The sequence below is a fragment of the Linepithema humile genome, chromosome 8 (assembly GCF_040581485.1).
Source record: "Linepithema humile isolate Giens D197 chromosome 8, Lhum_UNIL_v1.0, whole genome shotgun sequence".
In the NCBI taxonomy this organism is placed as follows: domain Eukaryota; kingdom Metazoa; phylum Arthropoda; class Insecta; order Hymenoptera; family Formicidae; genus Linepithema; species Linepithema humile.
Genome location: NC_090135.1, coordinates 5,333,753 through 5,359,500, shown reverse-complemented (window position 1 = coordinate 5,359,500; position 25,748 = coordinate 5,333,753). Strand labels below are relative to the sequence as shown.

Here is a 25,748-nt window from a genome sequence, read left to right as displayed (position 1 = left end):
AGAGAAAAATTTATCTGTTTAAAGTGTGCACGCGGTGGAGAAAAAAGTATAGAAAATGGAGCGTGATCAGAATAGAAAAAATTCCGAATACGAGAAGTGTAAAGATTGCGGAGTGTACCACGAGCCGATAGCTGTGGTCGAGCCTCGTCCGAGAACGACTCAAGCGCCTCCCCCCGTTCCCCCTCGTAATCGTGAAAGGCGTTAGAGGCTCAGTTGAGACAATTTTTTTTTTCATCTATGTAACATCTTTTACAAAAAAAAAAAAAAAAAATATGAATAAAATTTGTTAATATTAATCTTATTGCAATTTTTTCTCCTTTCACCTCCCATCCTTAAATTACATATTAAGCTTAGATTAGAGTTCCTATTAAATTTATATTTTACCGCGGATAATTCGTATTAAAAAGAAAACTTGAAGTATATTATTGGTGTTTAGAATAAATGTATAACTTAATTATTTCACTCTATATTATTCATCGTAAATAAAAGAAACAAATGATTTATATCGTACGACTTTTATTCCACCTCAGTTATACGATCCTCATAACATATCTGTCGCTTATCTCGCGGTAGGATAGGTCAGTGAATAAGATGAGGCACAGGAATAATAATTCTAATTATTTTTATTTAATATGAATAAGTTTATTTTAATAAAACTTTTGAAATTGTTTATTTAAGTGGTCCGCTACAACGGTGTAACTTGACTCGCGATAAGTCGGTACAATCGACGCGTTCTCTTATATTACTACAGCGGGATGATGATAAAAAAACTTACATTTTAAATATAAAAATTTTTTATTTCAATATTCGCATACAAACATTTCCGACATTTCGTCGGCATCGACACAACACATCAACTGTATGATGCCTAAGTACTCGGCTTGCGTCTTACATTTTGGTAACAATTTTTTGACGCGATCTTGACCATACGTCTGATACAATTGTCGAATATACTTCTCCGGAAGCGGTAGATCGCTCAATAGGTATCTGCTTGCAACGTTCTGGTTTATGACCTTTCTGGCGAGTTCGACGAGACTCTTCGGCTGTCGCATCGTGGTGATCCTGAAACATTTTACAATACACCTAAATATCTACTCGCTGAATATTTCTCACTTTCTATTTTTAGAGATATTTTTTTTACCTAATTCGCACAGAGTGCAATCTTTAACGTATGGCGCGGGTCCGTCGATGTGGTCGCGCTGCCACGGCTGGTTGTAGTGCAACGAGCACCGACGGTAACCCTGCACTTCCGGGTCCACTCTTACGTGTTCCGGAAGTTTCTCCCACACTTGGTCTACGAACCGAGCAAACTTGCTTAATAAAATCACCTTCGGCACAAATTCTAACTCCACTGCTGTTAAATTGAGAATATCGCGTTCATCCGAGAGTGCGATGAACATTTCGACTGTTATACCACTCGTTCTTCGCGGGCCATATATACCCTTATTGTATAAACATTGCGATGATGCATTCCGACAACATGGCGCTCTACTTTAATGCGTAGAAAAAAAACCAAAGGATCTAAACAGTTCTCGGAATCCTTTAACAATGATACATTCCGACAACATGGCGCTCTACTTTGATGCGTAGAACAAAAAACCAAAGGATGTAAACAGTTCTCGGAATCCCTATCTCTTCCAGGAATCCTTATCTCTCGATGACTCATGTTTGTATTAACAATCCTTATCTTATCTCTTCCGGGAATCTCGGAAATCCCCTACTTCCAGGAATTATTGTTATCTGATACCCCCCACCACTCCTAAATTACCCCCTCTCCTCCAAAACGATGACGTCATTACCCCCTCCACTGTTATCTGATACCCCTCTTCCCCTCTTCACCCGCACCCCCCTCATTGCCCCTTGTTTTTTTTAACGAAAAAACCGGCAAACTTCAACTTACTCTCCTGGTACATCTTTACGTTTAAGGCACGATATGGCCAAAGCTAGCTTTGACCAATTGAAATGTAGATTGAAATCAACAATTACAGCTTTAACAGATTAACAGATCTATTCAAAACTTCTTTAGCCGTCGCTTTTGCATTAGTTTCATATGCTTTAGGCTGCAAAATTAATACTTAACTTAATCTCTTTCTTCTTTTCTTTTGCTTTTTATTTAAGATTTTAGAAAAGTCTAAAGATTATTTTATTTTTTTACTTACTTTCTCTACTAATCGTATCCCTGCTTCTTTTAATATATTACAAGACAACTCTGAAACAATGGCGAAAACTTGGTCACAAAAATCGATTTTTTTCAAGTACTAGACAATCACTCTGATAGTGTTAATTATGCGGTCTTGTAAGCGCAATTATCTCTATTATTTGTTGATATTTTAATATTTTCTTATATATCGTATAAATTAGATCGGTTTATTATATATTAGTAGTATAGCTATGGGGGTTCTAACCCCCATAATATATTAAAAGAAGCAGTAATATATTAAAAGCAGTAATATATTAAAGCAGCAGTAATATATTTTTTAAAAGCAGCATATTAAAGCAGCAGTAATATATTAAAAGAAGCAGGGATACGATTAGTAGAGAAAGTAAGTAAAAAAATAAAATAATCTTTAGACTTTTCTAAAATCTTAAATAAAAAGCAAAAGAAAAGAAGAAAGAGATTAAGTTAAGTATTAATTTTGCAGCCTAAAGCATATGAAACTAATGCAAAAGCGACGGCTAAAGAAGTTTTGAATAGATCTGTTAATCTGTTAAAGCTGTAATTGTTGATTTCAATCTACATTTCAATTGGTCAAAGCTAGCTTTGGCCATATTGTGCCTTAAACGTAAAGATGTACCAGGAGTGTAAGTTGAAGTTTGCCGGTTTTTTCGTTAAAAAAAACACATAATTTTCAAGGGAATCTCAAAATATTTTTATTCAAAGTATTGACCATTTGATTCTACATATTTCGTCCATCTTTCAGGCAAATTATGGATACCATTCCAAAAAAACTTTTTCTCTTTCGAGGAAAACCATTCGACGAGCCATTTTTCAACTTCTTCAAAATTGACGAAGTGCTGCTCTGCAAGTGAGTGCCCCATCGATGCGAAAAGGTGGAAGTCGGACGGGGCGAGGTCTGGAGAGTACGGCGGGTGCGATAATATTTCCCAATTAAGTGCTTTTAATGTGTCCTTCACGGATCTAGCGGTATGAGACGGTGCGTTGTCATGTTGCAAAATAACTTTGCCATGTCTTCGGGCCCATTCCGGTCGTTTAACGATCAACGCATGATTCAAATTGATCATTTGTTGTCGGTAGCGATCCGTATTTACCGTTTCACCAGGTTTTAATAGTTCGTGGTACACCACACCATCCTGGTCCCACCAAACACAGAGCATTGTCTTACGGCCAAAGCGATTGGGCTTTGCAGTGGATGGAGCGGCTTCACCAGGTGAAAGCCATGATCTTTTTCGCTTCGGGTTCTCAAAAAAAATCCACTTCTCGTCACCCGTGACAATCCGATGCAAAAAAGACTTTCTTTCGAACCGTTGAAGCAGCATTTCACAAATGGTTTTTCGATGTTCCATTTGCCTGTCGTTCAATGCGTGTGGCACCCATTTTCCATACTTCTGGATTTTTCCCATGGCTTTTAAACGTTGGCAAATTGCTACTCGGGACACATTAAGTTTTTCTGCCAATATTTGTTGTGATTGGGTTGGGTCTTCATCCAACAACACCTGCAAATCCTCGTCTTCAAACCTTTTCACTGCACCAGGATGTTCATTGTCTTTCAAATCTCCACTTTTAAATTGACGAAACCATGTCTCACATGTTCTAATCACTGGAGCATGTTCACCATAAGTTTCTACTAGCAAACGATGTGCTTCAGCTGCTTTTTTCTTTTGATGAAATAAGAAAAGCAACGAATGCCGCAAATGCTCTTTATTTGGAACGAAACTCGACATATTCATTGATTTAAACGACTATGACGCTATTATTTTGACAGAATGAGACTTAGGTGTTTTTGGAGGTTAATGTCAATAGAAAACAATCGTGTATATAACAAATCATAGAAATGCCTACATCCTGCTAGCAACACCTACTGTAAAAACCGGCAAACTTCAACTTGTATATAACTGGTGTAATAGACGAATGGTTTAATGTACAAACATCACCACACAAAATTAAAATTTTAAGTAAACGTATATTAACATTATTAAATAGAAAACTGCTTTCTGTTAATAATATGAAAATATTTCTACTACTATTTATATATTAATTTATTTATATTAATATTTACGGATATCCTTTACTATACAAGGTGCTCCTAAACATGTGCGAAAATATTCGGGAAGTGATTCCTTAAGTAGAGTTTCATTTTTTGGATTTTTTTCTAAAAGGTCACCTTAAATTTTTAGTTATTATACCATCCCAATTGAAAATATTGAAGATTTAAAAAATCACATAATTGCATCATGCAAAACAATCCGTAATACACCTTGTATTTTTGAACGTTGCCAATCAATAAGAAGAATAGATTCATGTATCATGCCTAGAGGTGGTTATTTCGAACAAGTCCTATAACATTATTTAATTTTGTATTTGTTAAAATATATTTTTTTAAATCTTATTTTTAACCTTGAACACTTGTTTCTCGAAAACTATACCGTTTTAGACATTAGTGAATATGAACTTTTCTTCAAGAAATTACCCAAGAAATCACTTCTCGAATTTTTTTGCACATGTTTAAGAGCATGCAGGGCTGATCAAGATATGAAATTTGCCTCAATGTGCGGATTTCTGAAGCTTTTTATCAGCTCGGGATGCAACACTCTGGAAGAGACGCAAAAGAAAGAGGATACCTGCCCTCATTATTATCTTCCCGCTTTGGACCAATTATTTTCTGCCTATACAGGTCCACAGTGTTAACTATGGACTTGTGTTAACACACAGTCGATGATAAGAATAGTTAATTATTTATTCCTTAGTAGGAGAATAAACAATTACTGATAACATCAATTCCTCAATTTAACGTTTGATTATTTATAAGGAAGCATATATGATTTCTTATAATCCTACGTATGAAATGATATATATATGGGGCATTCTTTCTCAACTTTACACGCATGCTGCCCATTTTCTATTTAATCTAAAAATTTTTTAAAAAATCTTAAAATTTACAGAAAAATGTAAGCTTTCCAATGGCGCGTGGCAAAATTATCAAATTCAATTGGATCATATTTAAAATTTCAGAAAACCGAAAAAAATAATAAAAACGGTAATTATTCAAGTGTAGCGATTATTCATTCGACGTTTTTCTCTTCCAATTAACACTTTCGAGTACTCTGTTTATCTGTGCACTGTCACATAAGTCTAAACTAAAATGGCGGATCTAATATGGCCGCCAAAAATTTAAAAAATTTAAGAAATTAACGGATTTTTGTAAAACTTAATACCAAAGAGTTTTTCTGTATGCTAAATACAAATCTCAAATCGGATTTTGAAAATTCAAAATGGCGGATCTAATACGACTACCAAAAATATTGAAAAATTTAAGAAGTTAACGGATTTTTATAAAACTTGATATCAGAAGTATATTTGGGACGCAGATTTTAAAATTTTATCATTAAATTTGTATTTATCGACCTATTTGGTCTAAAGATTATCGAAAAACTATTAAAATTTATAACAAAATTCAAGTCCTCCATGGGCGCGTGGCAAAATTATCAAATTCAATTGGATCATTATTTTTTTTCTGAGCCTAGTCAAAAAAGTTTCATAAAATCGGAAATCGTAAAATCCATTTTGTACACATTCGAGAGAGTTTCTCTACCGCGATATTATCGCCATTCATTACAACATTTTAACGTTAAAAAACGTTTCATTGTGATTCCGTAAATTTCTAAACGCTTTAATATTTGGATTTGTATATCCGACTCCCATGGTTCTGGGCTTTTTTGTGCTTTGAGCGTTTCTCTGAGGTTTTCTTCGAACAGTTCTTTTCAGAGCTACTTTTAACCGTTCTTTTAGGACTGCTCTCAGAACAATACTACAGAAAATTCTATTATCTGTACTATTTTTGATCGTGAATCTTAGGATTTGATTTTGAATATGTCCAGTATACACGGTGATAGATGTTGCAATCCCTACAATGTGGAAGGTCACAGAGGGAAAGATCTTCGACACATTTCGAGTGTTATCAAACGATTATTCCCAAAATTTCCAGATAATGCTAAAATTTGTGCAGCATGTAGGAAAATGAAATATCCTCGCATGAATGAAGATACGCCCGTCTCATCGAGTCTTGATAAAACGTTTGATAATTGTACTCATGATACTGAACAGAATATTTCTGTATCTTCCGATGCATCTTCATTATCTTTCAGTGGAATTGAATGCAACATAAAATCACAAAGAAAGATTGAGTTGGAAGATATGTTGAGTGGATTGAAAGAAAAATTTTCCACTCTTGAAATTAATGATCCTTAGAGATTGACGATTTTGACTGTAGTACCAGATGCATGGAGTCTAAGTCAAATTTCTCGGGAATTCAACTGTTCTAGGTATTTTGCAAAAAAAGCTAGAGAATTGAAAGCATCTAAGGGCGTTTTAGCAGAAACAACTGCTAAGAATGGTAAACCATTGCCGGAAAGTACTGTTACACGAATTAAAGATTTTTACAATAGTGACGAAAATAGCAGAATCATGCCAGGTATGAAAGATATGGTTTCAGTAAAAAATGACGAGGGCAGAGATTTGATTCAGAAACGTCTTCTCCTTTCAGACTTAAGAAGTCTTTATGATATTTATAGTAAATGCCATCCTGACTGTCATGTTAGTTTTAGTAAATTTGCCCAACTCCGACCAAAACATTGTATACTTGCTGGTGCGAATGGTACGCATTCGGTCTGTGTCTGTACGATACATCAAAATTGCAAATTGATGATTGACTCTGTCAATTTAAATAATCTTACTAAAGATTCCAATGTGATTTTACATGATTATAAAGATTGCTTACGCCAAATCGTGTGCAAAAATCCTGATGAAAATTGTTATATTGGTGAATGCAGTAAATGTCCTGGTATTATTGAACTAAAAAAACATTTAAAAGAACTCATAGATGAGAAAGGTATTTACCACATACAGTTCAGTGTCTGGACAACAACTGACAGATCAACTCTTCAGACGCAAATTCTTCCGTCGTCGGAATTTGTCGATGAATTTTGTGACAAATTTATCATTCTAAAACCTCATTCTTTCATTGCAAAAGAACAATCTCGATTCTATCGGGAAAAAAAAGAGAATTTAAAAAAAGGTGAAGTTCTTGCAGTATTAGATTTTTCTGAGAATTACAAGTATGTTGTGCAAGATGCATCGCAGGCGTTCCATTTTAATAATTCACAATGTACTGTCTTTCCTGTCGTGTGTTACTATAAAAAAGAGTTAGAACTTGAACACAAAAGTTTTATTTTTTTGTCGGATAGTACACTTCATGACACAGCTGCTGTATAAAAGATGCTGATTCCTGAATTGAAAATAATAATTCCTAAGCTAAGAAGAGTAATCTACTTTAGCGATGGGGCAAAACAGCATTTTAAAAATAAATATCAGATGATGAATCTAATGCATCACGAAGAGGATTTTGATGTTGCAGCGGAATGGAACTATCATGCCACTGCACATGGTAAAGGTGCTTCAGACGGTGTAGGTGCTGTGTTCAAAAGGGAAGCTATGCGAGCTACACTGTAAAAAATTTTCATGTAAAATTACAACTATTATAGTGGGTAATATTGAGACCAACTATTAAAGGTGTATATTTACAAGTATTAATAAATTTACATCTTGTAGATAAAATTATTATCTTATATGGTAAGTAAGCAGTTTACACAAGTAAGTTTACATTTAAAAGTAGAGTTCTAGAAATGTTTTTGTAATAATATATTTTGTATATATATTTGTACAATTTCATATATTAAATTTACATTTGATGTGTAAATAAAATTTTTTGTGTAATAATAATTTATATACTTGTATAATTGCAAAACAAAATATGAAATTTACTATTATAACGTAAATTTACGAAATGATTTTATAATATTACTATGAATATTTTAAAAATTACGTTTTTTTACATTAAAAAAGTTATATTTTATTGAAATTTATATCAATTTTATTGTATAATAGTATTGTAATATATTGTAATGTTATGTTGTAATGTTTAAAATTTTTAATCTTACAGATATTACAAATATTTTATATTTACCAAATATCTGTTAACAATTGTATTGTCGCAATTTAGTACTTCTGCAAATTTGAACCATAAGACTGAACAAAAAATAGATAATTATCTCATTCCAAAAGTAAATTTTGCATTTTATTTGATTTTTGTTTACAGAGATAATAGTGCTATATTGCGACAATAAAATTGTTAAGAGATATTCTGTAAGTAAAAAATATTTTTAATATCTATGAGATTAAAAATTTTAATAACATGTAATACACGCTCAACCTTCAAAAATTTAGAAAAATATATCTTTAGTATAATATCTGTTTTTTGTGCTCTAATTATAACTTATTGATATAAGATTATACATATAAACAAAAAATAAGTAGTAAAAAGTAAATTTATTTTTTTAAATTATTTATTTTTAATTATTACATATGTATGCACCAGTGCCGGATCTACACATAAGCTAGATAAGCTACAGCTTAGGGCCTTACATTATAAAGGGGCCTTCTTAGTATAGAAAAGATTTTAAAAAATGTATTTTTTGTTAATACGAATCAATTGGTATAAAGAAAACACATAGTTGCTTTCAAGAAAAAATATGTAGTTTGCAACATGCAACTGCATACTTTTTTTTAAAACCAATGTGTTTTCTTTATACCAATTGATTCGTCTCATTATTTTATGCATAAAAGTATTAAGGTAAAATTCCCAAAAATTGAATGTTTTACAAGATATTTTGTATTTTATGTCAAAATACTGTAATTTACAAGCCTCATAACTCGAAAAGTACTTAATGAAAAATAACTTCATTATAGTGTTTTGAAAAGCTCTTGACACCAGCTATTAGATTTTGGAATCAAAAATAGGGGTTTCCATTTAAAAAAATTACTCTGACCTTCAAATGACCTTCAAGGTTACGGTCAAGGTCAAATCCAAGGTCACCATTGAAAAGCCAGAGAAATTTCCTAAAACTTTTGTATTTAACATTTTTTCGTAAAATGCCTTCCTCAAAACTTATTCGGGGGTTTCCATACTTTTGCCTCACCCTGTATAATATAATTAACAAAGTTATATATATATGTTTTAATGAGACTTACAGAATATGTTTTACATAATATATAAAAGTCTTCTTTAAAATGCTTCATAATAATTTTGATTAATTTAAGCTCTGTTAGCTCAGTTGAATTAATGATTTCTTTATAGTTTTTTAGACGTCCATAGGTAATTATTTTTTCCTGTTTCTTCAACATTTGTTCTTTCAATACAGTAATAGAGTGTCCCATTAATTTGTGGTAATGCCAGAATATATATTTTTTTTGTAGAAGTATTGGCCATGAATTTTTAATATCTTTTATCGTAGGTGATTTATGGACATCATTAAAAAACAATCTTTGTGCAGGAAATATTATTTCAAGATATGAATAAATTTTCTTTTGAGTCTCAAGATCATTTTCTAGAGCATCTTGAAAGGTTACTTCTCGTAAAAATTCAGTTTTTTCTTCTATAATATTTTCTGTTTCTGATTCAACATAATTGTCAGGCTGCCAATTGCTGCATCCAGCTTTAGCAGATAAAACTTTTCGTTGTTTTTTTAATGGTATGTTTAAACTACGGCTTAAAGATCTTTTCATGTGTGGTCTATTAAGATAGCAATTTCTATCACGAAGTTTTAAGTATAATGTATAACTTCCATCTCCGAAACTTTTACCTTCTTCATCCATATCCTTGAATGTTTGAGGATACTTTTCGATGATCTTTTTAGCTGTTATTTTGAATGCCTTGGATGGAATGAATTCTTGCACATTCCTCATCTCAGATACTATACGATTTACAACAGCATGTATTATATATTTGTTGCGATTTCCTGCTTCTAATTCTTTAAGCACTGTAGATTCCAAATTGTGCCAAGGTATACGAAAGCTTGTCCAAACGTCATCATTATTCAATTGTACATTATGTGATACAGTTTTTGGCGATGAAAGATGTCGTGTACTTGATGAGGATGAAAAAGTAGACATGGAATCTACACTTAGGGTATTGCAGGATGCCATATTGTGTAATTCTGTTTCATTTTGAGGTAACCAAAATTCTTCTGCTTGCAATAACATAAAAGTTTCGCCAGAACAAAACTTTAAAACATCATTATCGTCAATATTTGTACCATCTTTTTCCATAACAAGAGTTGAACCGTTAATACCAAGCTTGCTGTTACTTTTTGCAATAAGTTCAGATAACATAGTATCAGATTGATTGATTACTAATGAGATTTTTTGTTTTCTATTAGCCGACCAAACTTTGAACAAATAAGACATCTACACAACAGAAAACATATACATATGTTATACATAATACTAAAAATAATAAACAATAAGTATTACTAAAATATTACTTACATAATACATTATAATCTTATAGATCAAGAGGTGCGTACTTGAAAATATAAACGGCAATGGAATTTAACTGAGTTTCAAGGATAGGATGTGGGGCAAGTAAAACAGAGTACGGAAATAAAGAGATTTTGTCGATTTTATGTTCTTGACTTTCTTTAACTTCGAATTGCTCGTATACTCCAAAATCAGAATTATATACAATTTTTATTGTGGTACCCAGAAAATATACATCTGTATAAGAATTATTTATTAAAAAATATTTGATTTTGCATATGATAAAGTAATTGTAACAGTCTTTTCCTACGCAGATACACATATTTGTTTTATATGTAATGCCTTTGAAAGTAATTTGAGAAGCTATATATTTAAAATGTTCATTCTTTTTATCATAAAAATAATCCTTTATAACGGAGGAAATATTGTTATTAAAATTTTCCGGAACATATTCTTCTGCACTATCTGCTATTACTAAAGAACAGTATGTACTTTTTGGAAGTTGACTTTGTAAAAGTTGATGTTTATATGTTAACATTTTTGTTATATTCTTATAATTTTGCAACTGTTTAATGATGTTTTTAAAATATTTGTGTTTACTTTCAAATCTTAATGTCCACAAGTGTTTAAGTGGACCAAATAATGCAATTAAAAAAGGATAGTGAGAAATATAATGGTGCTTTGGTCTTAATTTTATGTTTGGAAAACATTTTACTCTTAGCAATAAATATTCATTGATTTTTTCTTGCAATAAGGCAACTTGATCAAACGATAATGCACAAGCAAAACTCAAGGAACAAATTTCTCGAAGAAGCAGTATTAATAACCAAATATCATTTTCAGTATTTTTAATTGAATCAAAGATAGCTAAAGGAAGTATCAATAATAATCTGTTAATTTGACTTGCAGTACCTGCAATTTTGACCAAATCTTTTATGAATGGAATGTTGTTGTATTTATTTTCATTTATAAATTTAATTTTTCGCAATCGAGAATTTAAAAAGTTATAATTAAACCATCCTTCTTTAATAAAATATTTAATACAATACATAAGGTCGTAAGGAATAATACCTTCTAATAGATCATGAGCTATGCAGGGTGGTAATCCCGGATTGCATACATGAAAATGATTGAGTTTATTCAAAGGTGAATCTTGCTTTATACCTTTTACGATTTTCATAGTTTGTTCCGCTTGTTTCACATATAAATTGTAATTGTCGGGATTTATATTTATATTTTTACATACATATGTTAATTGTAATTGACTTTGAGTTATGTCACAAAAACGGCAAAAATATTCTAAGGAATTAAAATTTTCTGTAAAGCCACCTATTTGATGACTTCCTAAATTGTCACCTAACATAGCTACTATAATACCAATGAAATTAATTGGTTTATTTGCAACAGAAATAACTTCCATTTTTCTCTAAATTTTTTAAATCATTTATTAAAGGTTCCATAACCTTCTTCCAACCAAAATACGTGATATATTTTTCATAACACAGAAAAACAAGCTGTATATGTTCAACTTTTGACCTCAGGTAAGAAGGTATATTTTCAAGGATCATATATAGACCGACGAGTTTAAACTTTTTTTTTGATGTACCTAGTGGATTGCATATTTCAAATGCATCTTGATATAATATAATTTTTAATATATTTTTATTTCCATGAAAGAAATTATTATTTTTTATTATATTACCACTTTGTATATCGGATAACACATTATTATTATAGGAATTATTGTAAGAATTATTATAAGAATTTAAGCAAAACTGTAGAATATTTGGATTAGTTAATAATACTTCTAAAGTTTTTAAAATTGGGATGTAATGGTAATAGCAGTGTTCGTGATTGTTATTAAATCCTAAATTTATTTGTACGGGCATTACAATGTGAAAATGTTTTTGAAAATAAATATTTCTTGAGTAAGTACTTCTAAGACAACCATTTACAGGACTATAAATGTTTGAAAGAAAATCATGGCTACTTTGAAACATATCAGCGATTCTTTTTTTAATGTCATTTTGTAAATCACTATTATTTAAAGTAGTGACAAAGTGCTGCTGAGAAAGTTCGATCATGAATGATATCCCATCTACTATAGCTTGTAAAGTATGTTCTGTCAAAAAATATTTTGTAATTAAATTTAAATATAATTGTGAAATAGCTCTTACATAATCTACTGGAATATCATTGGAAAACTGATTCAAAGCAATACAATTATCACCAGTATCAATACAATTATCATTAATATTACAATCTAATTCGTTATGAGCATCATCAACAATATTTAATTGCTTACACAAATTCATATTTGAGTGATGTCTACATATGTGTACTGCGTAATTACTGACTGTTTTAAAAAGTGTTTTATCAAAACTGTCGTATCGTGATTTTTATACAAAGAATTTCACTCAATGTATTAGTTTCGTATCTATGTTTATTTGTGATTATGTTATATTTCGTACAAATAATACTGTAGGTTTCAGAGGATTCGGCCTCGTATGTATCTCGGCTTGTTATAAAGTCGCGATATTATATAGATCTAAGCTTCGTGAATTAATCTCGCTGCTTATATAGCATCTTGCGGTGGTAGAAGGGAACCAATCAAAAGAAATACATTTTAAGTAACCAATCTAAATGGTCATAATCTTATGTGACGCGGTTATCGGCTAACGCCGGACATGTTGGTTGTTTGTTGTCTTAAGTCGGCGAAGCCTTTGTCGCATGCCGACTGAAGTCGGCGAAACCTTTTTCGTGGGCCCACGCGTGTTTTTATCGCAACTGATATTTAATGTCGCAACAAAAACAAGCTGGGTATCCACAATATATACCAATTTTACTTTGCCTTACGTGACGATATAAGTGTCTATTAAAATCTCTTCTACTTGTGAAACAGACATTACAATCTTTTTCTTTACAACGATAAATTACATCTATTTGTTCATTGCAATTTGTAGTGTGCCATCTAAGAATATGTTTTTTAAAGTTAAAATATCTGTTAAATTGTTTTCCGCAACCTCTAAAAAAACAAGTTATTTGTAAATGAGACATGTTTTTATGCAAGATCTGATGCTTATTGTACAAAAGAATAGAAGGAAACGTGAAATTACACATTTGACATTTTAACATTTTTTTATTTTTAGGCTAGAACAAAAGAAACTTTAAAGTTGTGTAGAAGTAAAAGGGGGAAAAAAAGAAATTGCCGTGTTTAATCCAAAGGATAACTGTAAGAAAAATTATTATATATAATCACGAAAAAAATAATAAAATTGAATAAAAGATAATAAAATTTGATCTGAATGTCGGTTTCACACATCGATATAAGTATTCATCGATTCACATTGATTGTTTTAATATATGTATTTATAAAATAAGTAAATTTTTATATATGTATATACTTACTTTTCTTTCGAGAAACTCGTGTGGACTTTCTTTCGAGCTTTCTTAATAACCTTTATTTTTTTTTAATTTCGATTAGTGTCGGTATCAAAAATTTGCCTTATATTATGCGTAGAAATTGGTCTTATAAACTTTTCCTTTCAAATCTCTTGACCTTTTCAAAATAATAAAGTTTATACACGATTAATTACATGTGTGTTTATGTGGTGTGTGATATTGTCAATTGTTTTTATATATGTACATACTTACTACTTACTTTTCTTTCGAGAACTTTTGAATGAACTTGCTTGTGCAGGCTTGTCATACATTCACTAATATCACACATTCACTAATGCAGAACGTGGAAGGCCGTAACAAAGAGATGAGCCAGAAACTAATCACATTAGCATACAGTAACCGTAGCATGTATGTAGACAACACGTAGTTGCGTGTGGCATCCCTTCCACATGCTACTGAGTCCGTTTTGGTCCGTTTCTAGCACCACTGCATGGGAACCAATCACAACATAGGCGCGAAATACAGAGGCGCCATAGTTTTACGACGTTGATACCATCGTAAGACACGCAAGTCATTTTTACAATATAAATTTACGTAAAATGCAGCTATAATGTGTAAAATTATTATATGCTGCGTAATATTATCACATATGCTATGTGATGTTACAAAAAATTGTACATTTACATAAAATCTATAAATTATACTTTTAATCTTGTAATTTTTCGTCAAATATAAAGAATTATTTACACAATAAAAAGTAAAAAAAATAATTTTTGTAAAAATACATGAATTTATACATTTCCGTTATTAATAAAGTAATTGTTATACTCATTATATGTGTAACTTTACATACTTTTTTTACAGTGTATGTATTATTTACAAAAGAAATACTATAAAGAAATTTATTTTTTATATTTAGTTGTGAAAACTCAAAAATTGTCAAGAAGTTGTAACTGAAATTCATAAATGTAAGTACAATTCTAGGATAATATAAAAAGCATCATACACAAATTTATTATGATACAAACTTAAATAACGAAATTGTAATATATGTTTCAACATTGCAAATGTGAATATTTATATGATAAAATTTACAAAGTGTTAACAATTTTCAAATATTTGCTAATAAAATATTATTGAAATGTTTCTGTTGAAATCTTAAAATAATTCTTTAAAACAAATATGATGGGGTATATATTAGGGATCATTAAATATGCGGCAACATTGTGATTATAAAATTTTATAAGTATCTATAATAAAAATTAAGTATAATAAATATAGGTCCTCCGGCTGTCCCTGCTCTCCGGCCCCGGTTCTCTCGGATCCTCGGTTCTGCCTAGATCCCCGAGCGGATCTTGTTCTACACCCTTTCACTGCGGTCCCCCTTCGCTCCTTCCAGGCCCGGAATCCACCGTGGTTTCCCCGAATGTCCTCTGCTTTTGCCAAGGTTACCTGCCCCGCCCTGCCGTGGCCTTGCTTCTGCTCGTCGATCTTCCGCGTAGCTCGATGAGGCGCCGACACATAGAAAAATCACGCGAATTAATTCTAAATCCTTAAAATCTACGCTATACCACTTGGGGAGATTTCGGTGCCCGGTAGCTTTTTACTTATTGGGTTACAGAAGTTGTTGCTGCGTTCCGCCCGTCCTTCGGGCCCATGAAACGGCAACGTTACAGATCATATAATCATATAAATACATATGATCATATAAAATTACATATGTTATCAGATCTTTTCATAACTAATTAAATATGTTTACATTTGACCAAATGTTGGGTTCTTCTTCCTTGATCATAATAAGTTAAAGAAATTTATTAAAAATATTTTTTTTATTTTTAAATTTATTATGTGGAAATATTTCAATAGATTTTCACATCATCCATGAGGTACTATTGCTATTGAGGAAAAAAATATTTTTAATAAATTTTTTTAACATTAATCGGATAGCGCCGCTCCTAACGCTCGGCGGCGCTGGCCCTAGCGGCTGCCACGTGCGCGGTAAGAAGAGGAAAAGAGGCGTATATCACGAAAATCGGCCAAAAAGATGAAATAATTCCGAGCCCTGCATTAAATAATTAATTTCTCCAGCGCGCAATATTACTCTTATTCTTTTAATGCTTTGGTTGACGTTACATCTTGATGAACTTGAACTAGATCATAAATTAGATAAGAAGTTTTTTTTTGTTTGAATGTATGCACGATTTCTCCTGAATTTTATGCCTTTACATAATAGCAATGAGTCTAACAGAAATATGGACAAATATTGTGTGTATAAAGCAGTGCTCGGAATTAGTTGAACATTTCAGCCGATTTCCGTGGTATACGTCTCCTTTCCTTTTCTTACCGCGCGCGCTGCAGCCGCTAGGGCCAGCGCCGCCGAGCGTTAGGAGCGGCACTATCTGATTATGAGTAGGTTCTTCTCCCTATTTATTAAAATTTAAAAAAATTTATTAAAATTTATTAAAAATAAATTTTTATTTTTAAATTTATTAAATGGAAATATTTCAATAGATTTCTACGTCACCCATGAAGTACTAATGCTGACGCGTTTTTTTAAAAATAGTAGTTTCTATCTACATTATATTGCATCAATTGTTCATTCTCATAAAAGGCCAAGAAAATGTAATTAAGAAAATCTCTTTCATATATATATTTTTTATAAATTAAGAATTTGTTATTTTTATCTTTAGTGGAATAGGCCTATTGGGAAAACCACTTTAAAAAAAACGCGTCAGCATTAGTACCTTATGGGTGACGTGGAAATCTATTGAAATATTTCGGGAGGGTCTCAACTGCCTACATTCCCATTTGCCAACAGCTTCGTTTGCCCACAACATTTTGCCGACAGCTTCAATTGCCGACATTCCCGATTGCCTACAGAGCGATTGCCTACAAGCATTATTGCGCACATTTAAAAATTAAAAATACAAACGTACGTTTGCACACAAGACATTATTGCACACATACACATTGCACACATGACATTATTGCGTACATACACGTTGCACACATGACATTATTGCGCACATACACATTGCATACATGACATTATTGCGCACATACACATTGCACACATAATATTATTGCGCACATACACATTGCACACATAATATTATTGCGCACATTTAAAAATTAAAAATACAAACGTACGTTTCACACAAGACATTATTGCACACATACACATTGCACAAATGACATTATTGCGCACATACACATTGCACACATAATATTATTGCGCATATTCTTTCCATGCGAAACGAGGTTCAACATGGGTTTACAACTTTGTTTGTGAACCTTGGTTAACCTTGTTAGGTTTACCTTGTTAGGTATAACCTGAGTAGGATTTGTTATTTGTTTTACGCGGGGGAGAGGCTTCGCCCCTACGGGGCGAAGTCCTCCGCCGCCTACGCGTGAAATTTCAAACAAAGCGAGGTTCAACATGGGTTTACGAGTTTCTACACAAAACGCAATAATGTCATGTGCGCAATGTGTATGTGTGCAATAATGTCTTGTGTGCAAACGTACATTTGTATTTTTAATTTTTAAATGTGCGCAATAATATTATGTGTGCAATGTGTATGTGCGCAATAATGTCATGTGTGCAATGTGTATGTGCGCAATAATGTCATGTGTGCAATGTGTATGTGCGCAATAATATCATGTGTGCAATGTGTATGTGTGCAATAATGTCTTGTGTGCAAACGTACGTTTGTATTTTTAATTTTTAAATGTGCGCAATAATGCTTGTAGGCAATCGCTCTGTAGGCAATCGGGAATGTCGGCAATTGAAGCTGTCGGCAAAATGTTGTGGGCAAACAAAGCTGTTGGCAAATGGGAATGTAGGCAGTTGAACCCCTCTCAATATTTCCACTTAATAAATTTAAAAATAAAAAATTTATTTTTAATAAATTTTAATAAATTTTTTAAAATTTTAATAAATAGAGAGAAAAACCCACTCATAATCAGATAGTGCCGCTTCTAACGCTCGGCGGCGCTGGCCCATAGATATATTACATATAGATAGAGCTTTGTGAATCTTACTCAGTGTTGCGATATGGGACCGGTTGTATGCGCATGTGCGGCAATACGGCGTCAGTACAGTGTCTCATACAAATTAAACAAGGCACCGTTACCCCGCTACATTAAAAATATTTCTAAATTTTTTTAAATTGATTGAAATTTTTTACTTCTTGGTTTTTTAGTTGCTGGCTCCGTAGATTCCATGCTTGTAAATAAATAAATCTTACCTTATTTGTAGTCACCAGACCTTCTCATGTCAAAACGTCCCGCCATACGGTCAACACATAACATATAACGGCACTGGATCTCCATCACTGCACATGCGCAGAGCCGCACATGCGCATACAACCGGTCCCATATCGCAACACTGATCTTACTGCGTGCCAAGATAAAATTATCTTTTCCTCCCTCGCGCATGTGCAATCGCGCATCTATCTTCTGTTTATCCATGACAGCCATGGACATAGGAGTATAGAGACGGAGTGTAACGTCGCGAGGGGAAAACCACTGAAGGAAGGGGACGAGATAAACTGTGCACATTTTTTAATGGCTACTATTTGACGCAAGTACAGTTGGTCATTATTCGACGCAAAAATATTATGCAATTTGGGCAGATATAATGAGCATTTGAAATTATATCAAGAAAAAACATTAATTAAAATTGTTATTTTAAATATATTTTGTGAATATAAAAAATGGTGCAGTGTTTTGTACAGTCTTGTAAAAATAGATCCAACTATCAAAATTGGAAACAAAGTAATAGCGGAAATAATGTAAAAATAACATTTCACAGGTATTGAAATTATTTATTCATATTAAAGTTAATATTATCATCTGAACCTTCCGTCTCGCGTAAAGATACACGGGGTGCGTTCGGGGAGCTCGCTATCGCACTATCAACGCTAACGCTACTAGCTCTGTTCACGAAGCCAAGATAGCGCTAGCAAATGCGAGCTGCGTGAACAGCAATAGCGTAGCGTGGTAGCGTATGTTAAAACAGCTACAGTTGCTTAGCAATCGAAAAAAAATAAGTGTATAAAAATAAAATTTAAAATGATTACAATTTATAAGAATAAAAATCTCCAATAACAGATAAAGCCACATATATTCGTACCTTATCAGTTAGAATCTAACTGATAAAATTGATTTCTAAAACGCTTGCAATATATTATATTTTATATTTATATTTCAATTTTTAATCAATTATATGATGATAAATCTTTTAATCTAAATTACTTTTTAGAATGAAACAAAAATCTTCTTTATAAGAAAACTAAACTGAAAAATTAAAATTATTATAAAATAAAGTTTTTATAAATTTCACATAAAATTATTGCAATTTTAATACTGTTGATTTTATATAATATGACACATAGAAGTATAAAAGATACATTGTTTTTATTTTTATGTTGCATATCAATACATTGAATATGAGAGTTAATTTGGCATTTCATATAAAACTGTAACTTTCAAGACAAGTCCTTTAGCAAATGTAATAATACATTAAACGCGCACATATTGAATAAAATATCATTTTACATTACACAAATCCTTTTCAAAATCCTAAAAAGAATCACATAATAGATGACATAATTACAACATATAATTATATTGAGAATGTAACAGTTTAATATCAATAGTATTTAACATCAAAAACTGACATATTCTAAATGTGGATTGATATTGTTTTATGAATTTTGAATTTTTCTTTGTAATTACTGTGAAATATAAGTCCTGTATATTAATTAATATACATACAAATTCAATACAATTCAATTAATATCGGTTTTATAAAAATTTAACACAAAATACATACATAATTTTTATTTACAAGTTTAAAGATTTCTCAAAATTAAAAACCATAAAAAAAAGTTGTCTTATATAACACTTAATCAATCCATAATTATTGTTGTAATCATCATGTGCACAGTAAATCACAAATTTCACCCACTGCTACATGAGATCATTTCTTTCCAGATTTCTTTATACCACCAGTAACTAATGGGCCTTTTTGACTGGCTTTCTTCGCTGCTTCTGCTAATGCTTTTTGCTGTTCCTTCTGCTTTTGTTTAAATGCTACATCCTGATCATCTAAAACTTTCGATTCCTTCTTTGGTGCCTTCAAGGGCTTCTTTTTACCTCCATCTAGACCAGACATTCTAAAATACATAAAAATGGTCAGATATTACAAATAAATAAATAAATAATTGCTTAAGAAAGATACATATTTTTAACAATGAATATAACATATTAAATCAATATAACCTCTAACAAAACAGAAAATAATTAGATAAATTGCTTAACAAACAAACATAAAAATAAAATTTAAAATGATTACAATTCATATTGTAAAATTTCCTTACTTTCCTTGTTTTCAAACAATGGATCTTCTCTCATTTCCTCTTTCGTTTCTCTTTGAGATTGTTCCTGAGAAGGTAACATATATATATCATCTACAAAAACAATACATATAATTAATTACCAAATTACCTTACAATGTCAAGAAGAAATTAAATTAATCACATACCAGAATCTGGTAACCAGATGCTTCTTCCAACGGAGTATCATATGATATTGTAGTCTGCATATGCTCAGTTTCTAAAAAATAATCTTTTTTTTTTAATACAAAGAAAGACAGATATAGTTAGCACAGATTGTTTCATACATGCATCAAGCAATAGATATAAACTATATTATTACTATGAGTGACGATTGTTAAAACAATTCTTACCAGAACATGCACTGTTTTGACCAAAGCATGCACCTTGACGTGCAACATTCAATAATGTAGTCGCAAAATTCAAATCTGCATGTAAAATAATTAAAGCACATAAAAAACGTTCTCTTTATTCTGTAACTTATGACAATTTCGTTATTTTTCCTACTTATTGCATAGCTACTTTATGATATATTTTGTCTACATAAAAATATTTGTAATGTATGCATTAAAAGTTACAAAATAGATTTACAGAAAATGACAAAGAAGATAAAGGATTAATATTTTAAAATTAAATTAACATTGTGATAAAAGCCAAAACCCCATATATTAAATTAATTACAACTATATAAAATTATATAAAAATATGTATACAATTATATAAAAAAAACTAAAAATAAGAATAATAATACTAAAACAAATAAGTAAAATCACAATCATCAAACAACCATAACCTAATAGTTACGTAGAAATACTTACCGGTTTCTGCTTTAAAAGCACTAGTCGGTGAAAGTCGTAACTTGAACTCTTCTTCAGTTTCAGCATCTTTTAGAGTTATTTCGATGGAATTATCCATTGTACATATGTAATAAATATTAATATATCGCTGCCGTTCAATAGATTTCAAATAATGGTTAGACAATTTTACACAATTTACAGCGTTCACGGAGCTCGTAAACGCTAACGCTACCAACACACTACCTCGGAAGGAATAGCGTTGATAGCGCGCAGTTATGACGTCACACACCACCATTGATGACGTCATGATAGCGTTTGCTAGCGCTACCATCTAGCTCCGCGAACAGTTCGTAGCGCTAAATAGCGCTAATAGCGTCTCCCCGAACGCACCCACGGTTGGTCTTGCGCTGCGCGTGAACTTGGCGCGAGACACTACCGTGTCTCTTGATATGTTTAAAATAATATTATATATTTTATTTTAAGAGTATAAGTTTTTGTTAAAAATATTGTTTTTTTTTTCTTAGTTTTCCCAAAGATCCTAAAACTCGTACATTGTGGTTAGATATTTTGGGAATAAGTTTATCATCTATCCCAAGTACAGCTCGTATTTGCTCTGTCCACTTTGAAGAGAAATTCTTTGACAGAACATGTTTGATAACTCGACTTAGACGAAATGCATTACCTAGTGCAGGCCTCGGAATTATTTCATCTTTTCAGCCGATTCTCGTGGTATACGCCTCCTTTCCTCTCTTCACCGCGCGCGCGGCAGCCGCTAGGGCCAGCGCCGCCGAGCGTTAGGAGCGGCGCTATCCGAGTGTTGTTGGGTTCTTCTCCCTTGATCATTAAAAGTTAAAAAAATTTATTAAAAATATTTTTTTATTTTTAAATTTATTATGTGGAAATATTTCAATAGATTTCCACGTCACCCATGAGGTACTATTGCTGACGCGTATTTTTTTTAAGTGCCCCAGTAGGCCTATTCCACTGAAAACAAAAAATTATTGAAAACAAAAAATAATGAATTTTTAGTTGTGAAAAAGAAATATGAAAAAGATTTGATATTTTTAATTAGATTTTCTTGGCCTTTTATGAGGATGAACGAGTGATGCAATATCTACGTCGATACTTGATAAACTGGTTCGCATCAGTGAAGATAATGTTGCATCGTTTAAGGAAGAACATTGACCTGTTTTTATATTTTTCATTTTGGAAAATGAGCATTCACATAAGTATGTGGTTCCAAACATAGAAAAAATACGCAGACCAAAATTTCTTAAATTGGGATATATTGACCTATCCAAAATTTTAAAAAATTCTACGCCTTTTTCTAATCGTAATTTGAGAGAAAAATCATTTTGCAAAGTGCAAAGTTCCTCCTGATATTGTACATTTTGCTCCTCAATTTGTACGATAAGAGGATTTTCAAATAAAATTAAATTGTTTGGAAGCGTTAAAAGATCATTCAAACGCGTATTAAACTGATTTATAATTTCGTCAAGAATATAAACGTGTTTTTTAAAATTACAATTTATACCATATTTATTAAAAAGAATTTGGCAATACGGATAAAAATGGAAACTATCTTTTTCTAAATTATTTTTTAATAAAATTAATTTTCTCCGAAAAGAATCAATATGCGTAATTAATTGCGAAATATTTTGATTCGCTTTTTGCAGCTGTAAATTTAAAATATTAAGCTGATTAGTTAAATCAGTTATAATTGCTAATTCGGAAAGAGATTCTAAATTTTCAAAAAACGATTTGAATTCTTCATATTTCGATATAGATATTTCTTGCAAAAAAAGGAGGATTTCTTTACGTATTGCAAAAAATTTTTCTAAGCAATGCCCTGCACTAAGCCAACGAACTTCACAATGAAGAGGCACATCTGTATAGGCTGCGTTATGATCAGTAAGAAATTGTTTAAATTTTCTATGGCTGAGGAATTTGTTGCCACCTTTAATAAAATTAATGATTTTTGTGACCGTTTGCATTGCGGTGCACAATTTAATAACTTTTCCACATAACGCTTCTTGGTGTATAATGCAAAATAAATATATAAATCAAATTAATATATAATTACATTAATTATAAAATTCTATTTATTAAATTTAAACAAATATGTTATCAAAATTTAGTTTGTTTTATTCTTTTAATTGTTAGTATACAATAAAAATTATATATAAAGAATTTTTTTAATGCATGCAAATATGTAGGAAAATGATAAATATCAACATTCGATTAATGGTATAATTAGAGTACATACGTTGTCAAAAGAAATTAGGCAAATATTTAATCATCGGCCGTTTTATTTCAACGGATGATCCGTTCGCTGAGACCAATATATTTTCGTAGTTTCTTATTGTTAAACAAAAATAGCGAGTTGCGTCCAGATGAGTATCTTGACTATTTCAACCACCAAATATATTACAATGTATTGATTATATTAATATTCCACTTTATAACTTTTTTTTTTATTGATTATTCAGTTGAAATGCGATTACGTATCGGTTAAAGTTAGTTATTAACAACGAATGATAAACATTACCTTACTCCTTCAATGTCTAAAATAAGAGTGATTTACATTGCATTTGCGATTATCTCTCCGATCGCAAATATGATATATTACTCATAATATTATTGACATATTGTAGAAAATTACATTTGCATTTTTGCACGAATTTGCAATTCTTTATCTGGAATTTAATTATCTCGAGTTTAATCAACGGCATTGTAGTATTGTTTTATATTCCTTCAAAATTTATACTTCAGAAATATTTGACGTCAATAATTAAACGTATTTTTTCTCTTACTTACTCTCACACTTCGATTATATAACTAATAATCGTTAGAGTTACGTATTCAGTTTGTAAAAAATCTTTTTTTTTCTCTATCTTTAATCGATAATCGATATCCTTCGAATTGCCGTCGTGTAAATCGCAACAAATTCGGGTAACTAATTCCTAATGGAGTCTCGTCTTCTTGAAATTATCTCGGTGTCGAAGGTGGAAGTGATGGTCATACAGCACTTCCACCAGTGTGAAAGCTCGCCTTGCCGGCCAGTTCAAACGCTCGCTTCTTCTTCTCGCATTCCATCGTGCTGAAGACGTTCTGAGCGATCTGCGACTTACGCTTCAGATTCTGCAGAGTCATGCTGCGCTGGCTCGAATTGGAACTAGAGCTGGTACTCGGTTCCGACACTCGAAAGATGCCCGAGTGTATTGTTCCGAAGTTCTGATATATATACTGCGACTGAATAGCCGACACTGACGTGTTCTGGTTTTTCAGCGTAATCGAAACGGTCTGGCTAGAGTATCGAATTTGGTGTCGTAACCGAACGGCTTGTCCAATAAAAATCCACTCTTGTCGACGTAATTACTGAGTCTGGAGTCTAGAAGACTCTCGTTGCTGGCAAAACTACTCAATCGGGAATCTACGACGTTCTGATCGGCGCTTCTCGTGGAAATTTCGGCATACCGTTGCTTCTGGGCGGGTTCCTTGTTATCCGTGAAACTGATTATATTCTGTCGGGAATCGGACAGAATCCGGGAATCGATAAAGCCTTCCTTATCGGTAAATCCGCTCATGCGGGAATTTAAGTGCAAACTTACTTTTTTCCAGGCATGAGAAAGGCGCGCTTACATTTTCCAAGGTGTCCCGCAGCATTTCAGAATTTTTTTAGATTGTTTGGTTTCTTTTTCGATTTCAGGATCTTGACATAGTCAGACTGTAAGATCTCTACGGACGTCCGAGATCTCTTGATCTTTACAATTTTGCAAACGTTACAGTATGTCGTCTCCATAAGTTCACCCACTTTTCGTTGACTGTCCGAAAAGTCGAGCCTGTGGTGGTCCCGACGATTTCTGATGCGTCCTCACGAGGTACTCCGAGCTGAGCCCTCTCAGTTCTTTCAGCTTCCTCTCAGCGCCTGGAACTATAACTCTCACCTGTAAAAACAAAAGGTATGAATATTCCCAAGTGAATACGTCGCTAAAATCGAGTGGAATAATCCAGGGCGTGAGTTTTAATCGACAACTTCACCATTTTCTCGACCGTAGAGAATCGCGCCATATAGTCGGACATCATTAAAACAGCTGCTTCTTACGCAAGCATAAGCGCTAACCCGGAAAGTTGAAGGTACCAGCCGTAATGATATTGCGGTCAGGTCAATGCAACAATCAAGCTGCCCCTGCTGCTAGACGATATGCCTAAATTTATCCGCATAGACGTCATCCAGATGCAAAAGTTATTAGAAGAGTAGAGACTCGATTACGCGAAACAGGCAGTGTAATCATTCATCGTCCAGACGCTGGACGTGGACGAAATATGCGAATGATTCATGCGGAGGAGGAAATTATACGAAGAATCGAAGAAGAACCGAAAAAAAGCATTCGTTCCATTTCAAATCAAATAAATGTGCCAAAATCGATAGTCCATCGTGTTTTAAGAAACGAAGGTATGCATCCATACCATTTTTCACTAGTGCAACATCTTCGAGAAGGTGACGCCGAACGTCGTCTCGAATTTTGTCGGTGGCTGTTATTTGAAAATAACAGAGACAATGCATTCTGTGCTCGAATTTTATTTTCTGATGAATCT

General features: G+C 32.3%; 2 protein-coding genes and 1 pseudogene across 4 annotated transcripts; all 3 read right to left on the bottom strand.

Annotated features, from left to right (window-relative positions):
- Positions 1-8,924: 8,924 nt before the first annotated feature.
- On the bottom strand, positions 8,925-19,239 carry LOC105674183 (uncharacterized). Its single transcript, XM_067360655.1, has one exon. The coding sequence runs from the start codon at positions 10,478-10,480 to the stop codon at positions 9,176-9,178; it is 1,305 nt and encodes a 434-aa protein (XP_067216756.1). The 5' UTR covers positions 10,481-19,239; the 3' UTR covers positions 8,925-9,175.
- A 114-nt stretch (positions 19,240-19,353) lies between these two features.
- Positions 19,354-21,565, bottom strand: LOC105669347 (translation machinery-associated protein 7 homolog). 3 transcript variants are annotated; one of them, XM_067360660.1, is made up of 4 exons: positions 21,171-21,537; positions 20,502-20,572; positions 20,338-20,427; positions 19,354-20,133 (listed from the first exon to the last, which is right to left on the bottom strand). In XM_067360660.1, exon 4 carries the CDS (start codon positions 20,130-20,132, stop codon positions 19,938-19,940), a length of 195 nt encoding a protein of 64 aa, XP_067216761.1. In that variant the 5' UTR covers position 20,133; positions 20,338-20,427; positions 20,502-20,572; positions 21,171-21,537; the 3' UTR covers positions 19,354-19,937. The 3 variants fall into 3 exon arrangements, with proteins under 3 accessions (XP_067216761.1, XP_067216759.1, XP_067216760.1); XM_067360658.1 differs by lacking the exon at positions 19,354-20,133 and adding an exon at positions 20,706-20,780 and having other exon boundaries at positions 21,171-21,565; XM_067360659.1 differs by lacking the exon at positions 19,354-20,133 and having other exon boundaries at positions 21,171-21,561.
- Positions 21,566-23,057: 1,492 nt separating this feature from the next.
- Positions 23,058-25,232, bottom strand: LOC105669004 (uncharacterized; annotated as a pseudogene).
- Positions 25,233-25,748: the final 516 nt, after the last annotated feature.

Bases quoted from the DNA above. Each gene is read 5' to 3' on its own strand.
- LOC105674183 (XM_067360655.1), bottom strand. From the start codon at position 10,480: ATGTCTTATTTGTTCAAAGTTTGGTCGGCTAATAGAAAACAAAAAATC.
- LOC105669347 (XM_067360658.1), bottom strand. From the start codon at position 21,480: ATGGTAGCGCTAGCAAACGCTATCATGACGTCATCAATGGTGGTGTGT. The intron at 20,573-20,705 runs GTAAGAATTGTT...ATTATTTTTTAG, and splicing joins TCAAAACAGTGCATGTTCTG to AAACTGAGCATATGCAGACT. The intron at 20,428-20,501 runs GTATGTGATTAA...TTGTTTTTGTAG, and splicing joins CATCTGGTTACCAGATTCTG to ATGATATATATATGTTACCT.